Raw genomic sequence first — 22,638 nt, forward strand, 5'->3', positions numbered from 1 at the left:
GAGAGAGATCTAATTAAACTCTTGTTTTTTTATCTTTTAAAGTCTAATTTCATAATGCATTCTTCTGCAAAGGTCCTAGAAATGGTGATGGTGCTTGTTGGGGCGCGACCGTGGCTATCCGGTTCCAGGAACGACCAGCAATCCCACGCTGGAAGATCGGATGTAAAGACACCACGAGCATCCCGGAGAACAGGAGAGCATTTGGATGGTTCCGATAAATCTTCGCGAGTCTCTTCTGGCAGCACGCTCAAAACAGGACCACATAAGAAACAACCTAAACTGTCACGACAAATTACCCGAAGTTCTTTGGGTAATCATATATCCTTTGCTTGAATTTAGGCTACATTTAGACCATGGATGCATGATAGAGAAATAACAAAAAAATAACTGATTTATCCAACTTTATAAATAGTTGTTTCGAACCATACATTAAATGCATAACGTCTTCACAACAATAGATAATGTCAAATTACCGTCTTTGCAGCGGCTTCCAGTCCGGAGAAAGGTGACGGAGCTGTCCGGCGCAACAAGTGGAAGACAATGCAGAACTTTATGAACGACACCGTTAGATTTGTTGACATGATTCACAGGTAATCAACATTGCATTACATAACTAATAACTATACAGTTTATAACGCAATTACATTTCATTTTCTTTGTGTGATTTTCATTAAAACGTCTTCAAAGCCCGATAAACATTGCAAGGAAATACGAATGTTATTATACAAAATAGAAAATTTGTTAAAACACTTTGAAAACAGGCTTGGCGAAGGCTAGATGTATTGATAAATGCTTTGTTTATTGTTTGATTTCGTCAGCTTGTGGTTGAAAAATAAGCAGTTTATCAAAATTGTGTAGTTTAAAGATGAGGGATGAATAATTGCGTACGGTAGCCGGGTTGCCCATGGACGAATTTACGGTGCGGTAATAATGAAACTAAGCGACAGCGAAGAATAACAAGCAACCAACATTCGCTAAACTTTTCTCTTCCTCGCGCTTCCATTTGCCGCCGGCTCGGTCCAGGACTGCTGCATTCTCGTTCATGTTTGCAGTTTGCTTGAAACATTTCATCATTACTTCCTCCATTAACTTTCGGATCTAAAAATGAAAAACGTATAACTATTTTAAACTAGCAAACAATTTAACTTAGACTAATATTTTTTCTGCATCTAAGCTCACTCTTCTTCACAGTGTGGACTGGGAAACTGGTTTAGATGATTCCATTCTTCACGATGTCGAGTCATACATTTTGAAAGGGAGAGAAGGTCAGGAAGGGGTCACCGGTGAAGGGTCACTGCTACAAGAGTCACAAGCGGTGATTCAGCAACGAAAGGCAACTGGTAAGATGGTCGCTGTTGATTTCATTTTCTCAGCAAATTCTAAAGTAAACTCAGAATGGACTTTCAATTTTGTACCTTCATTTTTCAACAAAAAAACACAGATTGTTTTACTAGCTTTCTTCGTGATGTGGCGTGTACAGTTTTGTTTTAACATCGCCTCGGCGTGTTGTGTATTAGAAATATTTGGCATCCGCTGATGAAAGTAATGCTTCGGAAATAGGTTTATGTTATATTCTCCTGGAAACGTCCGAAAACCTCCAACCCTCGCCATACAGGGAACAAAGGACATAAAACCGTGCACTATCTAACTATTTTCTTCAAAAACTGTGCGAATATGTCTTAAATTGATCGTCAACGCATGTCTTAAATACTTTACATAAAGATGTACTCTTATTACTTTTCTTACTGTAAATCCGGACAGGTTTGAACGTTGTAACTTGGTTTTGAAATCAATTCATTTTTCACTTTCATGACTCAGGAACTGGAATAACGATATCAGCCGCCCGGTACAGCAGTGAAGACGCTGCGGTGCTCGTGGAGTATGTAATCTCCATCGTCGAATACACGCGAAGATGTGGACCCTTGAAGCAAGCTATGGACGCTCTCACTCAGCTGGAGCAAGAGCTGGATAAAATTCAACAGGCAGAAATAGAAGAACAAAAGGTGAGCGCTGGACCTGCAACAAGACTGTGGGCCTAATAACATTGCTGCACATAGAATCAATGCGAATGCGAAGTATTCTCGGCTTTCAGTAGCTTTTCTTTAAAGCTCTTATTTCTTTTGCACTTGAAGTTGATGTTACGGCCAACCAGATATCATTTGTTTCTTTGAAATGATTCCTCCTTGAGGGTTAGATGTCACTTTGCTTGTTTCACACGAGTTTTTGAGATGTCCGCTCAGCTTTATGCTGTGGTTGAAAGTCGACATTTTTTGGTGTATTTGTTTGTAAGCTTCAAAAGTAGGAGTTTCTCAATTTCTACGATATTTAAATAGTATTCTTCAATAAGCAGCAGAAAAAAACAGTCTTATTGGGATTTTATATAACTGAATCAAACAACGAGGCTTCACCTTCAAACCAATATTATCTTAATTGTCCCAGCCATGTCACAAGCTTTAAATTGTCTTCTCATTGCCATATTTATTCCAAGTTCCGGGAAATCAATTATTTATTAATTATTTTTCCTCAGCCTGTGCTTACCGCCGGGGAGAGTGAAGGTGATCTGTCTGTCGCGGATGATTCAACCGCCACTGGGATTGAGGGCCTCACGCAAGATGACATCCAAAGACTGCAGGAGGAAGTTGATATTCTGCAGCAAAAGTTTGTTTTCTTAACAGATAAATTTGATTTCATTGGTGTTTTTAAGCAAATTTTCATTGTTTGACGCCTCTTTACGTGCAAACTGCAGTGTACAAACTTTTTCTACCCAGGTACGATGAGGCTGTCGTTAAGAAGCACAGACTAAGAGAAGAACTCCAAACGTCGCAAGAGAGACTGAGATCGGCTTTGAACACATTAGAGAAGTATGAGGAAGTTTTAAGTGGAAAATCTTTGTTTTTAACTTATAAGTTTTGCCTATGTTCAATGAATGTGGAAAACGCCTCTGGAAGTGCATGATGTCTTTTATAGAATGCTCAAACCACTCTCATGAAGCAACAAACGTGGTCACGTCATACTCTTTGCTCTTCCAGCTTGCGTCCTCTTGAGAAGAACTGGAAGACAGAGTTGGAGGACTCTATCAGTAACGAAGAACTCGTCACTAACTGCGTGCTTGCGTCAGCTTTTCTGACGTATTGCGGAGGCATGACGTCAGACGCTCGTAAGCGAATGACATCATTCTACATACACGTGTGCAAGCATTACGAGCTACCGATTCCCAACAAAATGCTCTTCACAAATTGCAGGTGATTACAGATCACATCTTAGTTACATCTATTTGTATTTTGAGCTGTAAAAAAACGTTTTAGTGTGTTTTAAAGTCTGTTCAACGCTATTTAATTTTTTCGGTGTTAACTTGAGGTTTCATTCTGCTGAATACTGTTGTATTTTTCTATCGCCGATCTCAACGATTTGATTGACTGCATTCTTATTCAGTATGTTAGTCATTTTAAACGTGCTGTTTTTAAAAAGATCTATTTCTTAGTTTTTGTTTTTCATCTTGTCACTTTTATTCTGATACTTTTCTTCCGAAGCTGAACTCCTTTTTACTCAAAGTCCTGGCTTTCATTGAAATAACACATACAAGTGTTCCACAATGTACATCAAAATAGATTCTCCGGGAAAATATTTTCCATCGGCCTTTGTGTAATATAAAAATATTGACATCATCATTTCCAATGCAATTTGAACAATTTTTTTCAAAGCCTTCATGAGTTTCTGTACACCAACATCGAAGTCCAAGATATTTGCATCAAGAAGCTTCCAGTGGATCAGTTCACCCTGGACCAGATATGCCTCATTACCGGCCGCCACTCCACGTGGTGTTTGGTGTGCGATCCCGTCGCCAAGATCATTGATTGGTTGCCAGGTTACCTGGACAACAAGCTGGTCATTGTGCAATACTGCGTGAGTTTTGTCGTGAGCGTTTGAGCTTTTTTTCTCATAAAAACATATCTCCTTACCTCAGAATAATGAACATTTTTGCACCTTGTTGGAAGTATTTGCATGAAGGGGTCTGGTTAATTATATTATTGGCCACTTTATGTAATCTAGTCTTGTCTTTGCCAAACCATAAAAACTATTGCTTGACATAAATGAGTGTTTGTTTCTGGATAAACAAAGGTAAGCATTTTAAATTAAAAATGCATAGCAATTTGTATCAAGAGTAACACAAATTATATGCCATCAACCTTATTGAAATGTAATAACTCGCTTGTTTGACCCACCTAGTTGTTCTTGCGCCCTTCAGGACTTAAAATCCCAGTTTGAGACTTGCCTGAGCGAAGGGAACAGCTTGCTCATCACCTATTGTGACGTAGACAAGCTAGCAACCGACTATCGGTTCCGAGAGGTCTTCCGACACAGGCTCGACTTCCACAACACCAACTCGCCTTTTAAAATCATGGTAAGAACTTGTAGCCACTAAACGAGACAGGTTTGCCCCAAAGCTTAGTTTAGTCCGAACTATTTGACAAACCATGTGCAATAAATTAAATTTGCAAACGCTTTTTGTGATTCATTGCGTTTCTGTGAGCGCATGAAGTTGATGGTCCTGCAGCGTCATGTATTTGATTGCTTGAGTGAGAATGATAATTGAGCTAAAATAATATGTTTTTGTTGAGACGAAATGATTAAGGACGATCTCAGACCTAATTTACTCGGCTCCTCTGTCGACCATGAAAAGTGCATCCGCATTTACACAACTAACTAAATTTATGTGCAATCTTTAGAACGTATACTTCGTACTGCTTTTCTTGGAATTGTGTTAAGGCTTTTTAATTTCTACTTGCACTTGTATGGCATTCCTGTTCCACACAAGTTAACTAGCTTATGTGCAGACGGCTGTTGTTTCACTGACTATTTGTCTTCAGGTTGGGGATCATGAAGTTGAGTGCGATCCACAATTTCGTTTGTATCTCCACACTACAACCTTGCCGCAAGATGTCCCACCAGAGCTGGCAGCATACACGACTGTGGTATACAGCCAGACCAACAGGGATGGGATGCGGCTTGAGTTGCTGGACAGGTAAATTGCTTGCGATTGGCTGATTTCGATTTTTGAGCTTGTATTCATTTAGGCGCTATAGTTTCTTGACTGTACTTTGAATTTAATGGTAGTCTATTATTATCTGCACCGCGTGTGGGTTGACAAAGCACTGAACTACTTCCAACCTGAGTGACACAAGAAACATAAAAATATATTTCTGGAGATGTAGGCTATGGTAGAAATTTTTATGAAATCAAATTTGGAAAGCCATTGTTTGAAGTATGTAGTACTGTATGTTTGTACGTAAAAGCTATGTAGCATTTTTGACAGGTTTATACATTTTAAAACTACAATATATTTATTATTTACATTGTGTACTCACTTTGATTACACGAAGGCAAACAGCTGAGAAAGCCTAAACCATTTAACAAGCTTTTCTCTTCGGACTGGGCTGGTGATGCGTTGTGGAAGATCAGATGGCGGCAGTTTGTGGGTTTGTGAACAATCTTGATGGAATTGATTTTCTTCAGATTTACTCAACTGGAGAAGCCACGTCTGCGCGATGAGTGGATGGGGACTCAGAAGGACAAGATGAAGAACATGATCATTCTCAAGGATCTAGAGGAGCAACTCAAAGACACGCTCGCAGGAGACGCCAGACTCCTCAACGACATCCTAGTCACGAAGAAGTTAGCAGAGATCAAGAAACAATATGACGAAGCGCGAGAGACGTACGTTGCTAAGAAATGTGATATTATATTAAAGTGAAATACACCTTTTTTTCAATACCATTGTTATCTACAAAAAACTTGCAACTCAACTGTAATCCAAATACTGTAGTTGGATCTGTATAAACTTTATAACTCCCATCAATATGCTTATTTGTTTGTATAATGCAAAGTGTTCGCATGGATAACAATTCATGTTACATTTTGTTTTACTAAGTATCGATGGCTGAGCAAATATTACAAGGGTGGTAATGAAGTTGTTTGCGCCTTCGTGCTACCGCAATAAAGCTGAATTGTGCAATACTGTCGTTAACATTGTACAACCGTTTTTTATCACAACTATTTCAAAATGTTATCAATTCCTTTTTAAGCACTACATGTTGTTTCACTTTGCAAACGAATTTGGATATATTTCAGGCGGTCAAAGATTAGTCTGTCAGAGGACCTCATCGAGAGAGCAAAGGAAGGCTTCGACGTTGTCGCGCTCAGGGGTGCCGTCCTGTTCGACGTCACAAGATCATTGGCTGTCATCAATCCACTTTATCATTTCAGCTGGCAAAGATATATTAGGTGAAGTGGAAGCTGTGTTGAAGAGTTTTGTGCATTTCTGTACATCAAGCTTGTTCATCAAGCTTTTTTTCGTCAGTAACCTCCCACACAGCAAAATCTGCAGACGTCTGTAAACGTTGAATCAATGTAGGAATAACGGATTTTGCTGTCTGGATTATGTCCCGACGTTTGCAAACAACGTTTATAGCAACTTGCCAGAATTAAGTTTTTAAACGATCACCATGGCAACGCAGACGACTTTTTCAGTTTGTATGACGTCAGCATCCGACAATCCGAACGCTCGTCGTTGAAAGCCATATGCAACGAGATGACGTATAACATTTTCTCGACTGTTAGTCGAGCCTTGTTCGGGAAGGATCGCTTGTTGTTTGCCCTGTTCATGGCTTTGGAAATAGAAGATTCGAACGGTATGTAGGCTAAGGTTGTTGGTCGCAGATAATTGACATCACACCACGTTCCTTCACAGTTCAGGATTCATAGGCCTATTTAATTTTTGTGTTTACTGAATTCCAGCAATTGTATGATCAAATACGACGCAAGTTAGAGCATGTGTTCTTTACAATAGCAGTTTAAGATATCCTCAGTGGATCACGAACATCTGTGTGGCAGCGCTACATTATAGCACTTTCAACAAGGAGCGGTTATATCCACACACACAAGTAATTGCATTACGACTGAAATACCCGACCTTCTTTCTATTTTAACTTATCCAAACCTTCAGGTAACGTAAACGTCGGCGAACGCGAATATTTGATCTCACCTGACTACGGTCACGCTCTAATGGTTGCTCTCGGTTGTCATGCTTCTGAGTCGAGATCACAAGCAAAGAAGGCTTTTGATTGGATGAGCGATGAACAATTCCACAATCTGCAGGTGTGCTGTTGTAGTATATTTGTCTTGTCAGTTTTGTTCACTTTTAATTTCATATCACAACTAATCACAACTAACATAACAACAGGAACACAGTTACCAATGATGTGGGGCGGGAGTTGACTTTCAACGTCAAATTAACGATATAATTTATTGTTTTCAATGCTTTTGTCATTACATTTTTCTGGTTCCTTTCAGTTGTTATCTGTCCTACCAGGTACTAGCGATGTACCATGACTGGTTTCACGACCTTTTTGACCGGATGCCGAGGGACGGAAGAGAACTGCAGTGGAGGTTGTTGTGTGAAGGGGATTTCCCTGAACTGAGCAGCAAATTTCGGCTTCCTGACAACGCAGACGACCACTACACTGCGCTACAAAGACTGCTTGTGATAAGGTAAGTGCTTGTTTTTAAGCTGCTTGATTGAACGGCTTTTGCCTCGACCATGCATTTCACTGACTTGAAAACGCTTAACGTCACATTTTTGATAAAAAATGTGCAAGTTTTTTTTACGAATTAGAAAATTAGTTGTGTATTTCCATGTAGCCTATTATTGTACACATTTGAACATGTACGTCGACCTTTTCAAACTTTGATAAATCTTTTATTAAACACGGGCCGGTTGAGTGAGGCACCACTTCACTCACCCAATCTATGCGCAATGCGAATGTAGCCATTTAAGAGTTGTGTTAGACTTCCCGTGCGTGACAGCACCGAGTATTGAACACGGGCCGGTTGAGTGAGGCACCGCTCCACTAACCTTCACTAACCCAATTTATGCGCATTGCGAATGTAGCCTTTTAAGAGTTATGTTAGACTTCCCGTGACAGCACCGAGTATCGAACACGGGCCGGTTGAGTGAGTTCACTAACCGCTAAGCCAATCTATGCGCAATGCGAATGTAGCCTTTTAAGAGTTATGTTAGACTTCCCGTGACAGCACCGAGTATCGAACACGGGCCGGTTGAGTGAGGCACCACTTCACTAACCGCTAAGCTAATATGTGCGCAATGCGAACGTAGCCTTTTAAGAGTTATGTTAGACTTCCTGTGACAACACCGAGTATCGAACACGGGCCGGTTGAGTGAAGCACCACTTCACTATCCGCTAAACCAATCTATGCGCAATGCGAATGTAGCCGTTTAAGAGTTATGTTAGACTTCCTGTGACAACACCGAGTATCGAACACGGGCCGGTTGAGTGAGGCACCACTTCACTATCCGCTAAACCAATCTATGCGCAATGCGAATGTAGCCGTTTAAGAGTTATGTTAGACTTCCGTGACAGCACCGAGTATTGAACACGGGCCGGTTGAGTGGGGCACCACTGCACTAACCGCTAAGGCTAAGCCAATCTGTGCGCAATGCGAATGTAGTCTTTAAGAGTTATGTTGGACTTCCAGCTAGTTAAGCATGCTTAAAAAGTAACAAAATGTTAGATTTTAAAAACGTAGTAGGCCTACGATTGTAAACATCAAAACTAGCACGATGAACTCAAGGTGTAGGATTCGCTCGTGAATAGGAACATACTGTATGTTTCCATCAACGTAACATGAAGTTCATGATCGGGTCAATAGATATACAGCAAATGTTTGTTCATTTTCTGAAATTTCTTCAAGAACTTGCCTTTGTCATTCAGAGCGATTCGTAACGATCGTGTGGTCCAAGCTTCAACCGAGTTTGTTCAACGGACTCTTGGTAAGAAGTTTCTTCGGGAAGAAGCTCCAGATTTCAACTCCGTTCTTGTTCAGTCTGCTCCCAAGACTCCGATCCTCCTCCTCTTCACCAATGGTGAGGTTTGAGGAGTTTATGCTTGATCACCGAATTTGGATGATGATGATGATCATAATAATTTGGTTCCAATCACGGAACCTTTATTGCATGTGGATAAGAGACAGGACGATGATAATGATGATATGATGAGTACATTATTGATGTGGACACTGGGCACATGTATGGTTCTTGCTCATTTTTCTCATATAGATGTGCACTTTTCAGAAAACGATCTTGCGCTTCAAAGTTTCGTTGACCACGCCGTGAAAAACGAGACCCGATATGACGTCATATACCTGAGCAAATGCGGAAGTGGAGAAGAAAGAAAAGCGAGGAAGTCCTTCTTGAGAGCTCTTGAGGAGGTAGAATAATCAAATTTTAATAGAGATTTTCACAGGGCTATGGAGTCGGAGGGATTTTGGCATGTCCGGAGTCGGCCAGTTATAAACGGACGAGTCGAAGTCGTATATTGTTTGCCCGACGACAGCTCTACGTTTCATCTCTGTCATCATATCAAACCTTTCTTTCAGGGCAAGTGGGTGATGTTGCACCCCGCCCAAAGTCATCCCAGACTTGTGGAGTCGATCCATTCCCTCCTGCTTGAAGCCAACAACGTCGATCCCGGTTTCCGTTTGTGGCTTACATGTGAGGCTACTTGTTGCCTGGCAACGTCACTACTTCACGCATCAGTGCGCATGGTCATCGATGTGCCAAAGGTATGCAAACACAACCTGAAGCTTAGTTTAGGCGACGATTTCAATAAAAGCTTGTGAAATTATTTTTTATATTCAAGGATTGCGCATAATGCTTCCTTGTGAAAACTATCGGCTTTATGGACTACCTAAACTTGTAACTTTTTGAAGCTTCTATCATCTGGTGCTGACGTATTCTCTTGGCAACAAAATCAGAACGAAGTGTCACAAGTCTACAGTACAAGCTGTATTTTGTTGATGCTGATTTCTTATAGTTATGATGTTGAATGAAACACGTTAATGCTTACCTACTACCTAGCCTACGACACAAATATCACCAGAAATAGCTTATTGAGACAACATACTTTTTTGTGTTATTCAGGGAATGAAAGACAATCTCTTGCGGTTTATGTCCACCCACGTCACCAGCGACGTCATCAACACGTCATCGCGCCCAGAGTGGTTGCCATGCCTACACAACGTGTGTTTGCTGCATGGCGCCATCCAGCTCCGAGGAAGGTTCCCCTCCAACGTGGGATGGCTGCAGGCAGATGCCTTTGCTGACGTCAATCACCAACAATTGAAGGTTGCTATGAACAATAAAGAGAATAAGTAAACCTGTGACTTATTTTGGTCCACGCTGGCTTCACCTTTACCACCAGCAATTCATGATGCCTATAACATCTTGTAGATTTAATTACGTCATTTAATTGGATCATGTTGAGAGCCTTCACGTGAAGATCCAGTTAATCCTTCACAGAAGACTAATCTCAACACCACACCCCAGATATTGCCAAGACCTTCGTCAACGTTAGCCTATTAGAACACACAAGCGCGGCAACTGCTCGATTAGAACAGTGATTATTCGAGTTTGATGGCCTACTGCTATCTCAAGTTCTTCCGAATACCTCCAAAAAGCTCTCACCTTTGAGAGAAGAGAGTGGTGCTGCTTTAATAGAGCCCGCTGCTGAGTCAACAGAAATAAAACCAATCTTTTTCGATGGAAGATGACTCCCGACCCAATGTGTGATTGTAGCTTAGACAATTACACGATGAAGCACATCCGTACCAACTGCCCCTTAGCCCTTCCTGTGATCACAATGACCTAAAAAACATTACAGAAAATGCTCTTATCTGACTTTGACACTGACATGACAAGCTATGAATGAATGAATTGGTTATATTTTTTATTTTGTTTGCTCTTTTTGCACAGTACTTATGTTCTGTTGTTTCTCATCTACATTTTTTATAAAAGCGATCCGATAAGCCTTCTATAAATTAATTTTCTCGATACTGTAAGCACAGAAATATTCTAATTCCAACATCCCACTTAATTTTAGGTTTGCTTTCCCTTTTTGGTATTTGCATATTTTCCAACACTTCACTTGGTTTCGTTAGTTAACTTTTATGATGTGAAAAGTCAATTTTAAAACATTTTTGTTGATTGGTAAATGTTTTTTTTTGTCAAATTTTGAAATAATTTTTATAAATACGAGAATTGAGCATACGCACGTCGCACCAGTCCAAACCACGTGTGTACATTCATCGTTCAGTTTAATCTTATTAATATGAAATATCATTTTAACGTAGAAAAATAGAAACCAACAAAATTGATGACGTCATTTCCGTATGCAAAAGTCGCGTCATTGAAATCGGTTTTCTTTTCAGGCAGCGGTTGCCGTGGTAACCAAAGAATTCAGTGACATTCAATCCGGAGCCAACTTTGAAGCTGGAGGCAACGTGATGTTGAGGAGCATATCCTGGTCCGGACTCAGGTGATCTGATCTTGATAGAAAGCTGCGTAATCTGGATCAACATCGCCAAGTCCTTTCAAATAGGCTTTAGCCATTTACAGAATTGAAGGAGGCAAACTTTGTGCAATATCCATATTATTCTGTGTGTTTTGAAACTTCATTCTTGACAATGTTTTCTCAGTATTTGTTCAGCTACAGTGAACATCTTTCCTCGTCTTTTTTGAACGTAGGACTCTGAGCTCCAGCCGCGATGTAGCCTACACGTTTCATGATCAATCAAATGTGGGATAACTTACAAATGTCAAACAGATTTCGTTGAGTCCGAGGACGATCCGACATCTTTCTCCATGATATGATGCTAATTTCAAAGCAAACTTTAAATCGCACAAGACTGTAACAAACAATCTCCCAAACCCTCTAATGCCAAGCCATGTTCAAAAACGTTTTTATTGCGGTGAAATAAAGTATAAAAACGTTTATTTTTCCTTAGGTACCAAATTGGAGAACTGATATATGGCAGCCTGGTGACCAACAGCTATGACCAGCTCAGCTTGAACTCTCTGGTGGATTACTGGCTCGCTGCAAGCTCTGTCAAGAAAGAGTTTGAGCTTCCTCGAGGTGAAAACGTTTTCAAACTCGTTTCATTTCCTAACCGCTTTAAAAAAGGTCATACTTGTCGCAACTTGCTTGACAGCTCTACCACCACCCAGTGCACGTTATGGGAACTATTCTTTGTGTATGACAAAGATGTACATTGTACATATGTGACCTTTTCAACTTTATGGCTCGGATCATCCATGCAAAACATTGATTGCTCATGCCTGCTTGCTTTTACAAAAGTAGTAAGATAAAAAAGATTTAGTTATCCCGTTTTTCTCGCTGGTACTTTCAACAGCAACATTGTACATTACACTGATGTTGTTAACATTTTTCATGAATTCTTTTTGCGTCTGATAAGCACTTTTACCAATATTGCGTATTTGATGCATGCAGCTAACGTTGTGTTACACTTCATCAAGTGACACAGTTAAATCTTTTCCTCCACAACTTCATGCTTTTACTTCTTGCAGTCAAATACCGTCTTCCCTCGGTCTTGTTCGCACCCAGCGTGAAGCAAAGCAACCTCGTGCAGGCGATTGATTCCATTTATCATCACTCACTAGATGTCGCTGAAGCGTGCAATCTTCATCCAACACCAGAGGCGGTGTTGGGCGACGACCAATATATTTTCACAAGGTGAGATTCGGTATTTTAGTTGCCGCGTTTCTTTTGTGATTAATAAGTTCAAAATTTTTCAATATTTTGTATTTTGCTTGTAATCGACGTACATTAGACGTAATTTGTTTTTCAATGTTTCCAGATTGAACAACATTTACGATTTTCTTCCCGAATCAACCACGCTCTCTCACAAATTGTACCCCCGGCCCCCCACTACCATGAACGTGCCCCCACAGACCTCCATCAGCAATACCAGTTCCCACCCCTGGGTTATCTCAAGGTAAAGAGTTTGAGATTGTTGCCTCTTTATTATGAGGACAATACTGAAAAGTCTACAGATATTGGAATGATCCATTTGGTGCTCCATGTAAGTCCTAGTGTGGTGCTCCATAGGACGCCGGTTCAACACCGCTCAAGAGTGTGCGGCTGTGACTTCGGAAAGACGCTTAGTGACATTGTTCAACGGTCTCATGATCAATAAATAGTATTTCTTGTCTCAGGGGCATATTTGCAACACACACGCATGCTTTGATACGGAGTAGAAAAGAAGTCGAATTGTGGGAAGTTTGCTACAACGCTTTGCCAAAAGTACCAAAAGCGTGGAGTAAGGTAAGATATGGTCCTGGAAATAAGGGCTGATAAGGATTTTAAATACTTACATAGAGGCTATCTTACTGCTCTACACTAATGGCGTGCATAACAGTAATAGTCAGATGGCCATAGGCCAGTTCCTTTTTGCTGCTTAACTTTCAGCAACTATCTTTGTGCAATATGTTTTTTTGATGAAAAAAGGCTACACGTTTTGGGCTTTATTATGTTAATAAAGACTGATGCCCTATAATGTTATTCAGTCTTGTGTAACAGTGATCATGTTCGTTTGGCTCCATCGTTGTTTCTCCTGGTTTGTTTAATCCACAAAACCAGATTTTAACCTTAACTGCAGGAATACGTCAGCGAGAGGGTGCGAAAGCTCGGTGGGCCGACGCCGTTTAATCTTTTACTTCAAAGCGAACTCAAACAACTTCAGAAGCTTCTCACGGAAATCAAGAGGTAAGTTTAAGTGATAGCGCACACTTCTTCAGCTTGGAATTATCACACACCACGGTGTTCTTCATTTTCAACAGCATCGAGTAGCCTCCTGAACGAAGGTTGAAAGAAGTCATTTTGTTTTACTTCATTACTGATAAAAGATACAATGTTTTGGCTTCGTGTCTTTCAATTGGCTATACTGCTTAAAACTTTACAGAAATGATGAGTATGTAAATCAATTGCAGTAAGTCGCGTAAGATGTTTTTGACAGATAGAAATCCCTGAGAAACAACTACCCAACAATTTCTTGTAACTAAGCTACTGCAAACTTTAAAGAATGTTTTTTTGTAGCCACACTTTTTTCTGAATTTTAATTTCGATTAATATTCTGCTTTCTTGTCGCGATTGACCATATTGTATACTTCAAGGGGATTGTTGGCAGTGAAAGCCTCCGTGGAGAGCTTGGATCAATTCGGTAACCGCTTGTCTGACGATGACGTAAAGATTGCTAACGACTTGAGCAGATCGAGAATACCAAGCCGCTGGATGGCGATAGCGGGAGACACCGCTCCACCGGATACGACGTCACTATCTCAATGGCTGAACGACATTGCAACGAGAGTCAGCCACTTTGAAAGGATCCTGGCAGTGGTAAGAATGAATGGAGTAGGCTAATGGCACCTAAGAACTGCAATCGTTCACTTAACGTCGTGACGTTTTGGGAAATGATTACCTTTCCGCTCGGCTTCTCGTTTGTGTGGTCTAGTCGAGTAAATAGTCAATTGCAAAGGCAATTTCTTGAGAATTTTATGAATAAACACCTAACCCTGTATGATTGTAAATATATCGCTGTTAAAGATAAAGAAATTATACTTCAAAGCCGATTCGCTACAAATATTTATTAATCTTGTCACTTAAATCTAGTTCAAGGAATAGTTGCTACAAGAGCAACAGAGGTCCTTGGCTGTGGAGGGAAGATCATATCATACACAAAGCAAAAAAAAAATGAACACAAAGGCGAATGAAATTTTTAACCTAAGCGACCGGCTATATGATATCAGTGGTCTGAACCCTGTACAAACATGTAAAATTTACATAATATAGCTTCGGAAACGGCATTAACTTATTGCAGGGATAAATTCTACTTTATGTAAGTTTGCTTGTGTTCCCAGGGAAAAGACAAAGTGGCGGCTTATTGGCTTGGTGCTTTCTTCAATCCTCACGCTTTGGTATCAGCCTTGAAGCAGGAGGCCATCCGATCCCACATCGAAAAGTCTGGAAACATGGACAACATCGTCTTCCACATTGAAGTCACACAAAGAGATAAGGATCATGTAAGCTCAGTGTCTTAAGTTCAGGATTGTGTAGATCAGTGTCGTACTTGTTTTGAAAGTTTCTATCATATTGTGCAGCATTTGCTGCAATCTTACTGCTAGGCTAAATGTAGCCTACGTAAGTTAATGGGCAGTTGGGCACAAGGCACCGGAGGCGTAGTCTGATGTATTTTATTCGATTATCTTGCTGCACTATTTCTGGTTTTAAATCCGCAATAACATGAGGCTGTCATTTGTCGGTTACGTGAAACTAGTTCATTACCAAAGTCCAAAGAACATTTGTCGTGTATCATACCACAAATATGTTGGTAGTCTTATGGGAAGACGATACTCTCAATGACCTTTCCGGATGGTTGAATTGATATCAATTGATTTCAGTTAAGAGATCCACCTGCGGAAGGTTTCTTCTTGCATGGTGTTTATCTGTGGGGCTGTGGATGGGACAAAACCAGCGGGGAAATGTTGGACTCTCCCCCGAAACACGGACCAATCTCCCTCCCTGTCATCCACGTCACGTTCACAACTGAAACAGTGAAGTACGGAAGTGGCAGCGAGATTACAAGGTGAGTCAACAAATCTTTCTTACTTAGGGTACAGTAGAAGTCGCCTATAACGGCTTCGTTTATAACGTCAATTCGCCTATTACGTCACATTTCGCTCGGTCCCGGCAGAATTCCTATCTTTTACGTACATTGTAGTTCGGCTACAACAGCATCGCCTATAACGTCAATTCGCATGTAACAGCACCCTTTATTGGTCCCCAGACGTCTTTTGTTCGTTTATAACGTCATTTTAAGCCATCAGCTTCACCACGAACGGTCAGTCTTTTAATCCAGTTAGCGCTGCTGCTTGCAAAATGCCTTCCCTTTATTTTGCTACGTCGTTCGCAGCAGGGACTTTAATTAACTGAATTAATTTTTTTCCCGCGTGAAAAATCTCGAAACTGATGCAAACGTCATAACTCGTGAAACAGTAACAGAGAGCGACATTTTGCATGACATACATGTACAAACTGCCGCAAAAGATGTCGTACAAGAGGAGGCCGATGATGATGGTGACGATCCTGTAGAACCTGACTGGATTATACACCTCTTTCTTTAATCAAAAGACAGTTTTGGAATAGTTTGCGGTGGTTCGTCTATAACGTCAATTCGGCTATAACGTCAGTTTTTGCAATCCCCTAAAGGTGCCGTTATAGGCGAATTCTACTGTACCTGCATTTTTAAAACTTTTATCTCAAAATGACTGAGTGGAAGGTGAGGTTCTGTTCAACCATCATTTGACGCTGTTTTATAGCTTTTATTTTTTTTAGTATGGAATGCAAAAATTTGTCGTGAAAGTTTAGATTACTGGTAGCCTATATCGAAGTATGACGCTTATGCCAGTCCCACCTCTCACATGAAGATGTGATGTTTCAACTGCCCCTCACGATACGTCATATTACGGTACTGTAGCTATTTTTAAGGCAAACGAATTGTTTGTCACGCAATTGTAACTTGTAAGTTACTTGACCGAAAATAGGCTACTAGCGGTTTTTTTTTTTGAACTTTTACAAACTTCCTTGTAGTGGTAGCCTGCTACAAACTAATAGCCTACCAGCTGAAGCTAATTCTGGCGCCGGCGATAAACAAGTAGGCTGTGGTGTTTTTAGTTACGTTTTAAACTCGATGAATCATAATTACCTGGCAACCAGTAAACTTAATCATGCGATTACGGTGCCAAGATGCATCTCAAAGAAGAAGCTGGTCCCGGATAGAAACTAACGGATCCAACTCTTGCTACAGGCCGGTGGATTATTATTCCTGTCCGGTGTTTGTATCCTGTTCCAGCCGCCGAGATCCGGTCTTTGAGCTCGATGTCAACCGCGAATCAGTAGCATCTTCAAGATGGGCGCTTCGTGGTCTCACAGCAACTGTTCGTCCGTTTTGATGATATTAACGTCATTGCGACTTGTTACGGTTCACTGGTTTTCCTGAAGAATTGTCCCAGAATTCATTTAGATTTTTAGACAAACAATTTGTTTCAAAGATGTGTTTATTTTTTGTTCAATTACATGATTATTGGTTTGCACTAGACGCCATGGCCATGTCTTGGAGGTTACTCGCTCGCTTGTAGCCTACCAGGTTTAAGAAATTTATTGATGCATCTAAAGTAGATTAATCAACAAACTGGTGTGGCCATTTTTGTAGCTTTTATGTCTATATATAGCCTACTATAGCCTTCTGTCTCTTATTCGTTTTCATTTTGTAGGCTATGCATGGACAATTCAATCCATTACGTAATATTTCTTGTTTAAGATCTTATTTTTATACAACCTTTAAAAAAAATAGTTTGCGCAATAAACAAATGACAGAACCAGTTTGCTTGAATTGTTTAAACGGTCGGACATGTGCTTTGTCGAACAATTGACAAGCTATGACCAACCGTTTCTTGTGACTAAAAAGAGCAATCTGGGTTTCATCTTGCAAACATCGATACATTTCAAAATATCTAATTCAAGAATATACGCTTGTGCGTCGTCGAAGTACCAAGCAACACTTTTTTGCTTTTGTGCAACTGTAATAATTTATTCGCAGCATTAAGTTACAGGTTGCTTAACTTTCAGCTTTTAAAAATAAATTTTATAACTTAGGCTACTGAGGTCCGTGGAATAACATTGGGCTCATTTCATGACGTATGCCATTTCAATAAACGGGCTACTAGCCTATACCAGAGCTTCTCAAACTGAGGTTCGCGTGACGAATTTTAGGGGTCACAAAGAGTATACCAATTTTTAAAAAAGTTGGCTACCGCATATTATCGACTCCCGGCTTCAGCTGGTTGTTGAAACACACATCTACCCAAGGTGACATAAATTGGGTGGGCATAATTGCTGAAGGAAAGGCGGTCGAGAGAAAGGAACTGGCCACCCTACTGTCGTCAGTGTCAAAGGGTTAGTATGATAAGAACCTCATCTTCTCATTTCCCGATGCTTGGATGTCATTACTACTGCGCCAGATTCTTGCTTGTTTCTGACTAAACACAAATGCTAACTGGATTCATGACAGTAGCTACCAAAAGTAGAATCTACACGCCCGAAGAGAAGTTGCATTTTTTATACGGTTTTCAGCCAACTGCACCAAAAATTTGCCGCAATCTTACTGCTTGGAAAATATCACTTGGTCAAGAAAATGACACAAGAAAGCATTCCATCGTTTGTCTGTGTGAGCGTAACAATCGTCTGATATGCAGCGCGATCCAAGCTTGATTTGTTGTTGCCAAAGTGTCTTTGAGTTGCTGAATTCCAATTCTCTTTTGCCGCAGATTTCCATGGTTGCGAGGTTTCGATAAAGTATTGATAATTTAATTCTACTGTTTCGGTAACTTGAAGAGACTTCAACATAACAGCAGAATGACGTGTCCGTCACCGATGACGTAGTTTCTGAAAAACAACCAAGTGATGAGCGTGTAGTTGCACGATGCATGAATGCCTATGAGTGAAAATGATCAAGATAAAATAGTACCGGTATATGCAGTTTTTTTTTTAATTTGTAACCTAGGTTCTTAGACCTAAACACTTTTTTACCATTTGACTTCTTAGAGAGCAGGCTAGGCTACGGTTGTTTTTTCGCAGAGCGCATCGCGCCTGCAATAAAGTTCCTGTGACATAGTGGTCCACGTCTGCAGACGTTGAATCAATGTAAAAACGGTTGGCTTGCCATCGGGGTTATGGACTACAGTAGTCAGCAAAATTTTCGTGAATACCGGTAGCGATGCCGATACCCAGAAGCCATACGAAAGATCACTAAAACCTACATTAGCCAATTCGTCTACTAATGTAAGTAATATCTTTAAAAATGAGAAAACTTTTACAGTTTCCCACTAAAACTAACAAGACTATAACTTTTGTGAAGCTAGCTAACCATAACGGCTAGCGTGGAAGCTACACCGTTATGGTTAGCGAAGCGTTACTGCTGCTCGCTGTACTAGCGAGTGATCAGCCTTGTGCTGATGGCCGGGAAGAACACCCCTTCTTCACATGTCCTACCCCTGGCACCTGCTGGTTTTGTTGGCTCTTTTCCTTCCACAAGGATAAGAGTTAAACTGACTGGTAAAGCGGCGGTCGATTACCTAAGTGGCAAGAATACGGCGCAATACTGATGAGCCCAGCCTCATGGGCGAAACACGTGTCTATCGCTGTCTATTCGATGCTACAATCGGCTGCCCAAAAACTATAACTTTTGTTAGTTTATAGAAAATAAAAAGAACATTGTTAGGCAACAAGTATATACAGATTTTACAAAGCATAGAGTGTACTGTTTTCTTAAATGTGTGCTTCCAACGTCATGAGCACCAACGATTACCTCTAGAAATTTCTGGTTTACCCCATCCGGGGTAGTTCACCCAGGGCCAAGCAAGACCGATTATGATCATTGTTGTAGAGGCCACCAACCACTAGTGACAAAGGTCCGGTCACCGAGGTTGACAGACGCTTTTCTCTTGATATTGAAATGCTATATAAATACAGGCTATTCAGTATTCAGATCACCAGGTGCTGCTAAACGGAAAGATGTTCATTTAGGCGTATTCCGTGAGAGAGGCCTCTATAAGTAAACGACTGTGACTTGTTCTTGTAGTAACTTCGTCGCAGAGCCTCCAGTTTATTTACATCCTAACGACATAATATCGCAAGTTAATGTAGTGGGTTTAGCAGCATGCCAATGAGCGAATCCGAACCTTCAATCTTTTGTCTACTAGCCTGGCAATGCCAACAAATAAACGGCAGAACCAAGCAACACTGGTTCAACTCCCAGGGTATGCAATACCAGAGCAACGCACTTTGAGAGCAGCTTTTTATTCAGCGCAGGTAGAGGCTGGAATAATTTTCAGGCAACATTTCCACGTGACAAGGTCTGCGTCAGTAGTTCAAAGCCATTACAAGTATGCAAAACTTAAAGATTAAGCTTCGAAAGAAGTCTTCTTTAATAGAGAAGATAAATCCTTACCGTTCGATATGTATTCCTGTTTAACTAGTCTCTCTTCTTGATTTTTTTCATATCAAGTGTATGAAATGTTGGATCATTTAGAAACACAGACTCCTTGACGTCAAAAGGCATGAACCCGAACCTCTGTGACATAGTAATGGCCTCTTTTACTTCTTCATATTTTTTTTCGCATAAAGCTGCAAAAAAAAGTAAGAACATTCCAGAACTATTTTTTAAAGAAAGTTAAGCCATCGATGGTAAGGTTATACCAGGGGTCTCCAACCACCGGGTCGCGAAAACACTTGTTCAAAATGGTGGTAAGTGTTTGAGTTGGTTGAAAATATGTCCTTAGCCATAAAATAAATTGATTACAATGAAAGCAAATGCGATCATGCACCTACTACGTAGGAATCTCACCTATAACCTGCTGTATATCTATGAAAGCAGCTGACAGATCCAGGGAGAGAAAACTTGGTCACATGCTACCCAAAAAAATATGTAAATGTTCTACATTTTTACAAACTTTTCTTGCTTACTCCTTCCCATGTTGTCCATCTCTCGGGTGGCATTGCGAAATGCGAATGCATGGCTTCAGAAAACGCATTCAAGGAATACAGTAGTGTACCAGTAAAGTTTTAAGAGGAGCTCCTCAAAAATCAAGCTACGGTACTTTGTTTGAATAACTTGAATTATATTTTAACCGCTACAAAAATTAAATCTTATGAAAGTAAATGTGAAACTTCATTTTTTCTATCGCCGGTCCGCGAAGCTATTTTCACTTTAAAACCAGTCCGTAATAAAAAAAAGGTTAGGGTTCGCTGGATTATACAATAAACAGAAATTATCTAATTGAACAAACTGAGGCAAATGCTGGTTTTGCCAGTTTGATGTTACAAACAAATAAGTCTTTTCATTACAACCGATGATTACAAAAACGTTAAAATGTTGTAGATGATGTTTCTCGGCAGCCGATTTGTAGCAAGTAGTTCAAAGCCAGGGCAGAGGACATTGTGCTGATAGCCGGGAAGAGCCTTGATGCCTTGTGCTGATAGCCGGGAAGAACGCCCCTTCCTTCACAATGTCCTCTGCCCTGGCGCCTGCTGGTTTTGTTGGCTCTTTCTTTGTTTCCACAAAGATAAGAGTTAAACTGACTGGTAAACCGGTGGTCGAATAAATTTGTGGCAGAATACGGTGCGATACTGATGAGCCCAACCTCATGGGCGAAACACGTGTCTATCGCTGTCAATTCTTGCTACAACTCGGCTGCCGAGAAACATATTGTTGATTGGATGGTCTGAATGGCTAGCGTGGAAGCTACCTACACCGTTATGGTTGGCGAATCGCAGCTGCTCGCTGTACTAGTGAGTGCTCAGCCTTGTGCTGATAGCCGGGAAGAACGCCCCTTTCTTCACAATGTTGTAGATGATGTTACAGCAAAAAGTTATTGATTCATAGCATAAGAGTAATACCCATCTCAACTATTTAAACAACGTTTAACCAAATTAATGTGTTGTCCTGAAGTTAAACACAACTGTTGCTGATTGCTGCTGTTCCTTTTGATGAATGCAAACATAAAAATGTTTCAAAAAAACTATCTTTAAAAATGACAAATTAAAAAATTTGCACAACCGAATATAGCCGAATTCGGAGCTGGTATACAAGTCCCCCCTCACTTGGTAACTTATGACAAAGACAGGACTCCACCAAACATATAGGGTGAAACTACTTTACTGTTCACACACTTCAATCCACATGTTTTGGTCAATTCCTCTTTGTCATGAGTTACCAGGGGGGGGGACTTGTGTACCAGCTCCCCAAATTCTACCTGCCATTAAATTACGGGAATTTGCAACAGATACCATGATAGCCGAATTCTAATCTACTCTGAAGAATCACAACTGGGTTACAAAAGTCATAAAAGTAGTGACATCCAATCCAATACACAATTGTTGTGTGCTTGATGGCATAAAACCTGCTGTATTTATTTATCAATAACATTTAAAGCAAAACTAAAATTCCACAAGTCTAAATAAAGCACAAAGTTCTCATAAACTTACGAGATGCTTTTTGAGGAACACATAATCCAGTAAATGATGAAACAAATTGTGACAAAAGTTGGACATTTTTATAGTCAACATGAACACCACATAATAGACATCGATCTACTGGAGTTTTGTAAGGATTTTCCATTACAACAGGAGCATCAATATCAGCTGGTCCGGAATTTGATGAAATATTTTTTGATTGACTAATAAGCATGGACTGAGAAGCTAATGTTCGGAACTTATTAAAGCCTTTGCTTTGATTAATAATAAAAACTAACATGTTTTCTTAGTTGAAAGTCCTATTAGTTGAAAACTTGAGTTAAAAACACAATGGTTAGAACATGCAATTTTGTGAAAAAATACAAGATTAGTAAATACAAAAAAAAAATTCTTTACCAGATTGATCGCTTTCTAAAACTGTCAATAACAGAGCTGATATCTTTCTTTACAAAAGACCATTCAATAGTTATGGCTACCAGAAATTAGGCAAAGGTTCCTGCTGCATGGAGAAAATAATCTTTTAGCTAAGCAGAGATTGCGGCAATCATTAATAAAGCCTTACAAAAACATGGCAAACTTTCATCTAATGAGAGTAAAATTAAATATGAAATCAATTCAGATGCAGGATGCAGCTGACTACAGCAGTCAAGATTTTCATAGATTACTTTTCCAGAAGCTA

The 22,638-nt window shown here is 40.2% G+C and overlaps 2 protein-coding genes across 2 annotated transcripts in view; one reads left to right on the forward strand and one right to left on the reverse strand.

Moving 5' to 3' along the window:
- Positions 1 to 17,190, forward strand: part of LOC145771546 (dynein axonemal heavy chain 5-like) — a 55,907-nt gene extending 38,717 nt beyond the window's left edge. The window contains exons 54-82 of the mRNA XM_082583249.1: positions 73 to 301; positions 485 to 590; positions 1,192 to 1,340; positions 1,819 to 2,003; positions 2,528 to 2,658; positions 2,769 to 2,861; positions 3,030 to 3,242; positions 3,702 to 3,903; positions 4,247 to 4,402; positions 4,869 to 5,023; positions 5,515 to 5,715; positions 6,130 to 6,282; positions 6,529 to 6,689; positions 7,004 to 7,155; positions 7,370 to 7,548; positions 8,790 to 8,941; positions 9,149 to 9,285; positions 9,454 to 9,639; positions 9,998 to 10,201; positions 11,284 to 11,390; positions 11,860 to 11,987; positions 12,440 to 12,605; positions 12,730 to 12,867; positions 13,088 to 13,196; positions 13,531 to 13,637; positions 14,045 to 14,267; positions 14,789 to 14,950; positions 15,329 to 15,513; positions 16,735 to 17,190. Of these exons, the coding sequence (XP_082439375.1) occupies positions 73 to 301; positions 485 to 590; positions 1,192 to 1,340; positions 1,819 to 2,003; positions 2,528 to 2,658; positions 2,769 to 2,861; positions 3,030 to 3,242; positions 3,702 to 3,903; positions 4,247 to 4,402; positions 4,869 to 5,023; positions 5,515 to 5,715; positions 6,130 to 6,282; positions 6,529 to 6,689; positions 7,004 to 7,155; positions 7,370 to 7,548; positions 8,790 to 8,941; positions 9,149 to 9,285; positions 9,454 to 9,639; positions 9,998 to 10,201; positions 11,284 to 11,390; positions 11,860 to 11,987; positions 12,440 to 12,605; positions 12,730 to 12,867; positions 13,088 to 13,196; positions 13,531 to 13,637; positions 14,045 to 14,267; positions 14,789 to 14,950; positions 15,329 to 15,513; positions 16,735 to 16,879 (4,614 nt within the window). The 3' untranslated portion in view covers positions 16,880 to 17,190. The remainder of the gene's footprint in view (positions 1 to 72; positions 302 to 484; positions 591 to 1,191; positions 1,341 to 1,818; positions 2,004 to 2,527; positions 2,659 to 2,768; positions 2,862 to 3,029; positions 3,243 to 3,701; positions 3,904 to 4,246; positions 4,403 to 4,868; positions 5,024 to 5,514; positions 5,716 to 6,129; positions 6,283 to 6,528; positions 6,690 to 7,003; positions 7,156 to 7,369; positions 7,549 to 8,789; positions 8,942 to 9,148; positions 9,286 to 9,453; positions 9,640 to 9,997; positions 10,202 to 11,283; positions 11,391 to 11,859; positions 11,988 to 12,439; positions 12,606 to 12,729; positions 12,868 to 13,087; positions 13,197 to 13,530; positions 13,638 to 14,044; positions 14,268 to 14,788; positions 14,951 to 15,328; positions 15,514 to 16,734) is intronic.
- A 111-nt stretch (positions 17,191 to 17,301) lies between these two features.
- LOC145771547 (small ribosomal subunit protein bS18m-like) lies at positions 17,302 to 22,269 on the reverse strand. The gene is made up of 3 exons (XM_082583250.1): positions 21,972 to 22,269; positions 19,936 to 20,111; positions 17,302 to 18,371 (listed from the first exon to the last, which is right to left on the reverse strand). Exons 1-2 carry the CDS (start codon positions 22,237 to 22,239, stop codon positions 19,960 to 19,962), a joined length of 420 nt encoding a protein of 139 aa, XP_082439376.1. The 5' UTR covers positions 22,240 to 22,269; the 3' UTR covers positions 17,302 to 18,371; positions 19,936 to 19,959.
- Positions 22,270 to 22,638: the final 369 nt, after the last annotated feature.

The sequence above is a fragment of the Aplidium turbinatum genome, chromosome 6 (assembly GCF_918807975.1).
Source record: "Aplidium turbinatum chromosome 6, kaAplTurb1.1, whole genome shotgun sequence".
Classification (NCBI taxonomy): domain Eukaryota; kingdom Metazoa; phylum Chordata; class Ascidiacea; order Aplousobranchia; family Polyclinidae; genus Aplidium; species Aplidium turbinatum.

Bases quoted from the DNA above. Each gene is read 5' to 3' on its own strand.
- LOC145771547 (XM_082583250.1), bottom strand. From the start codon at position 22,239: ATGTTAGTTTTTATTATTAATCAAAGCAAAGGCTTTAATAAGTTCCGA. The intron at 20,112-21,971 runs GTAAGTTTATGA...TTTTTTTTGCAG, and splicing joins TGTTCCTCAAAAAGCATCTC to CTTTATGCGAAAAAAAATAT.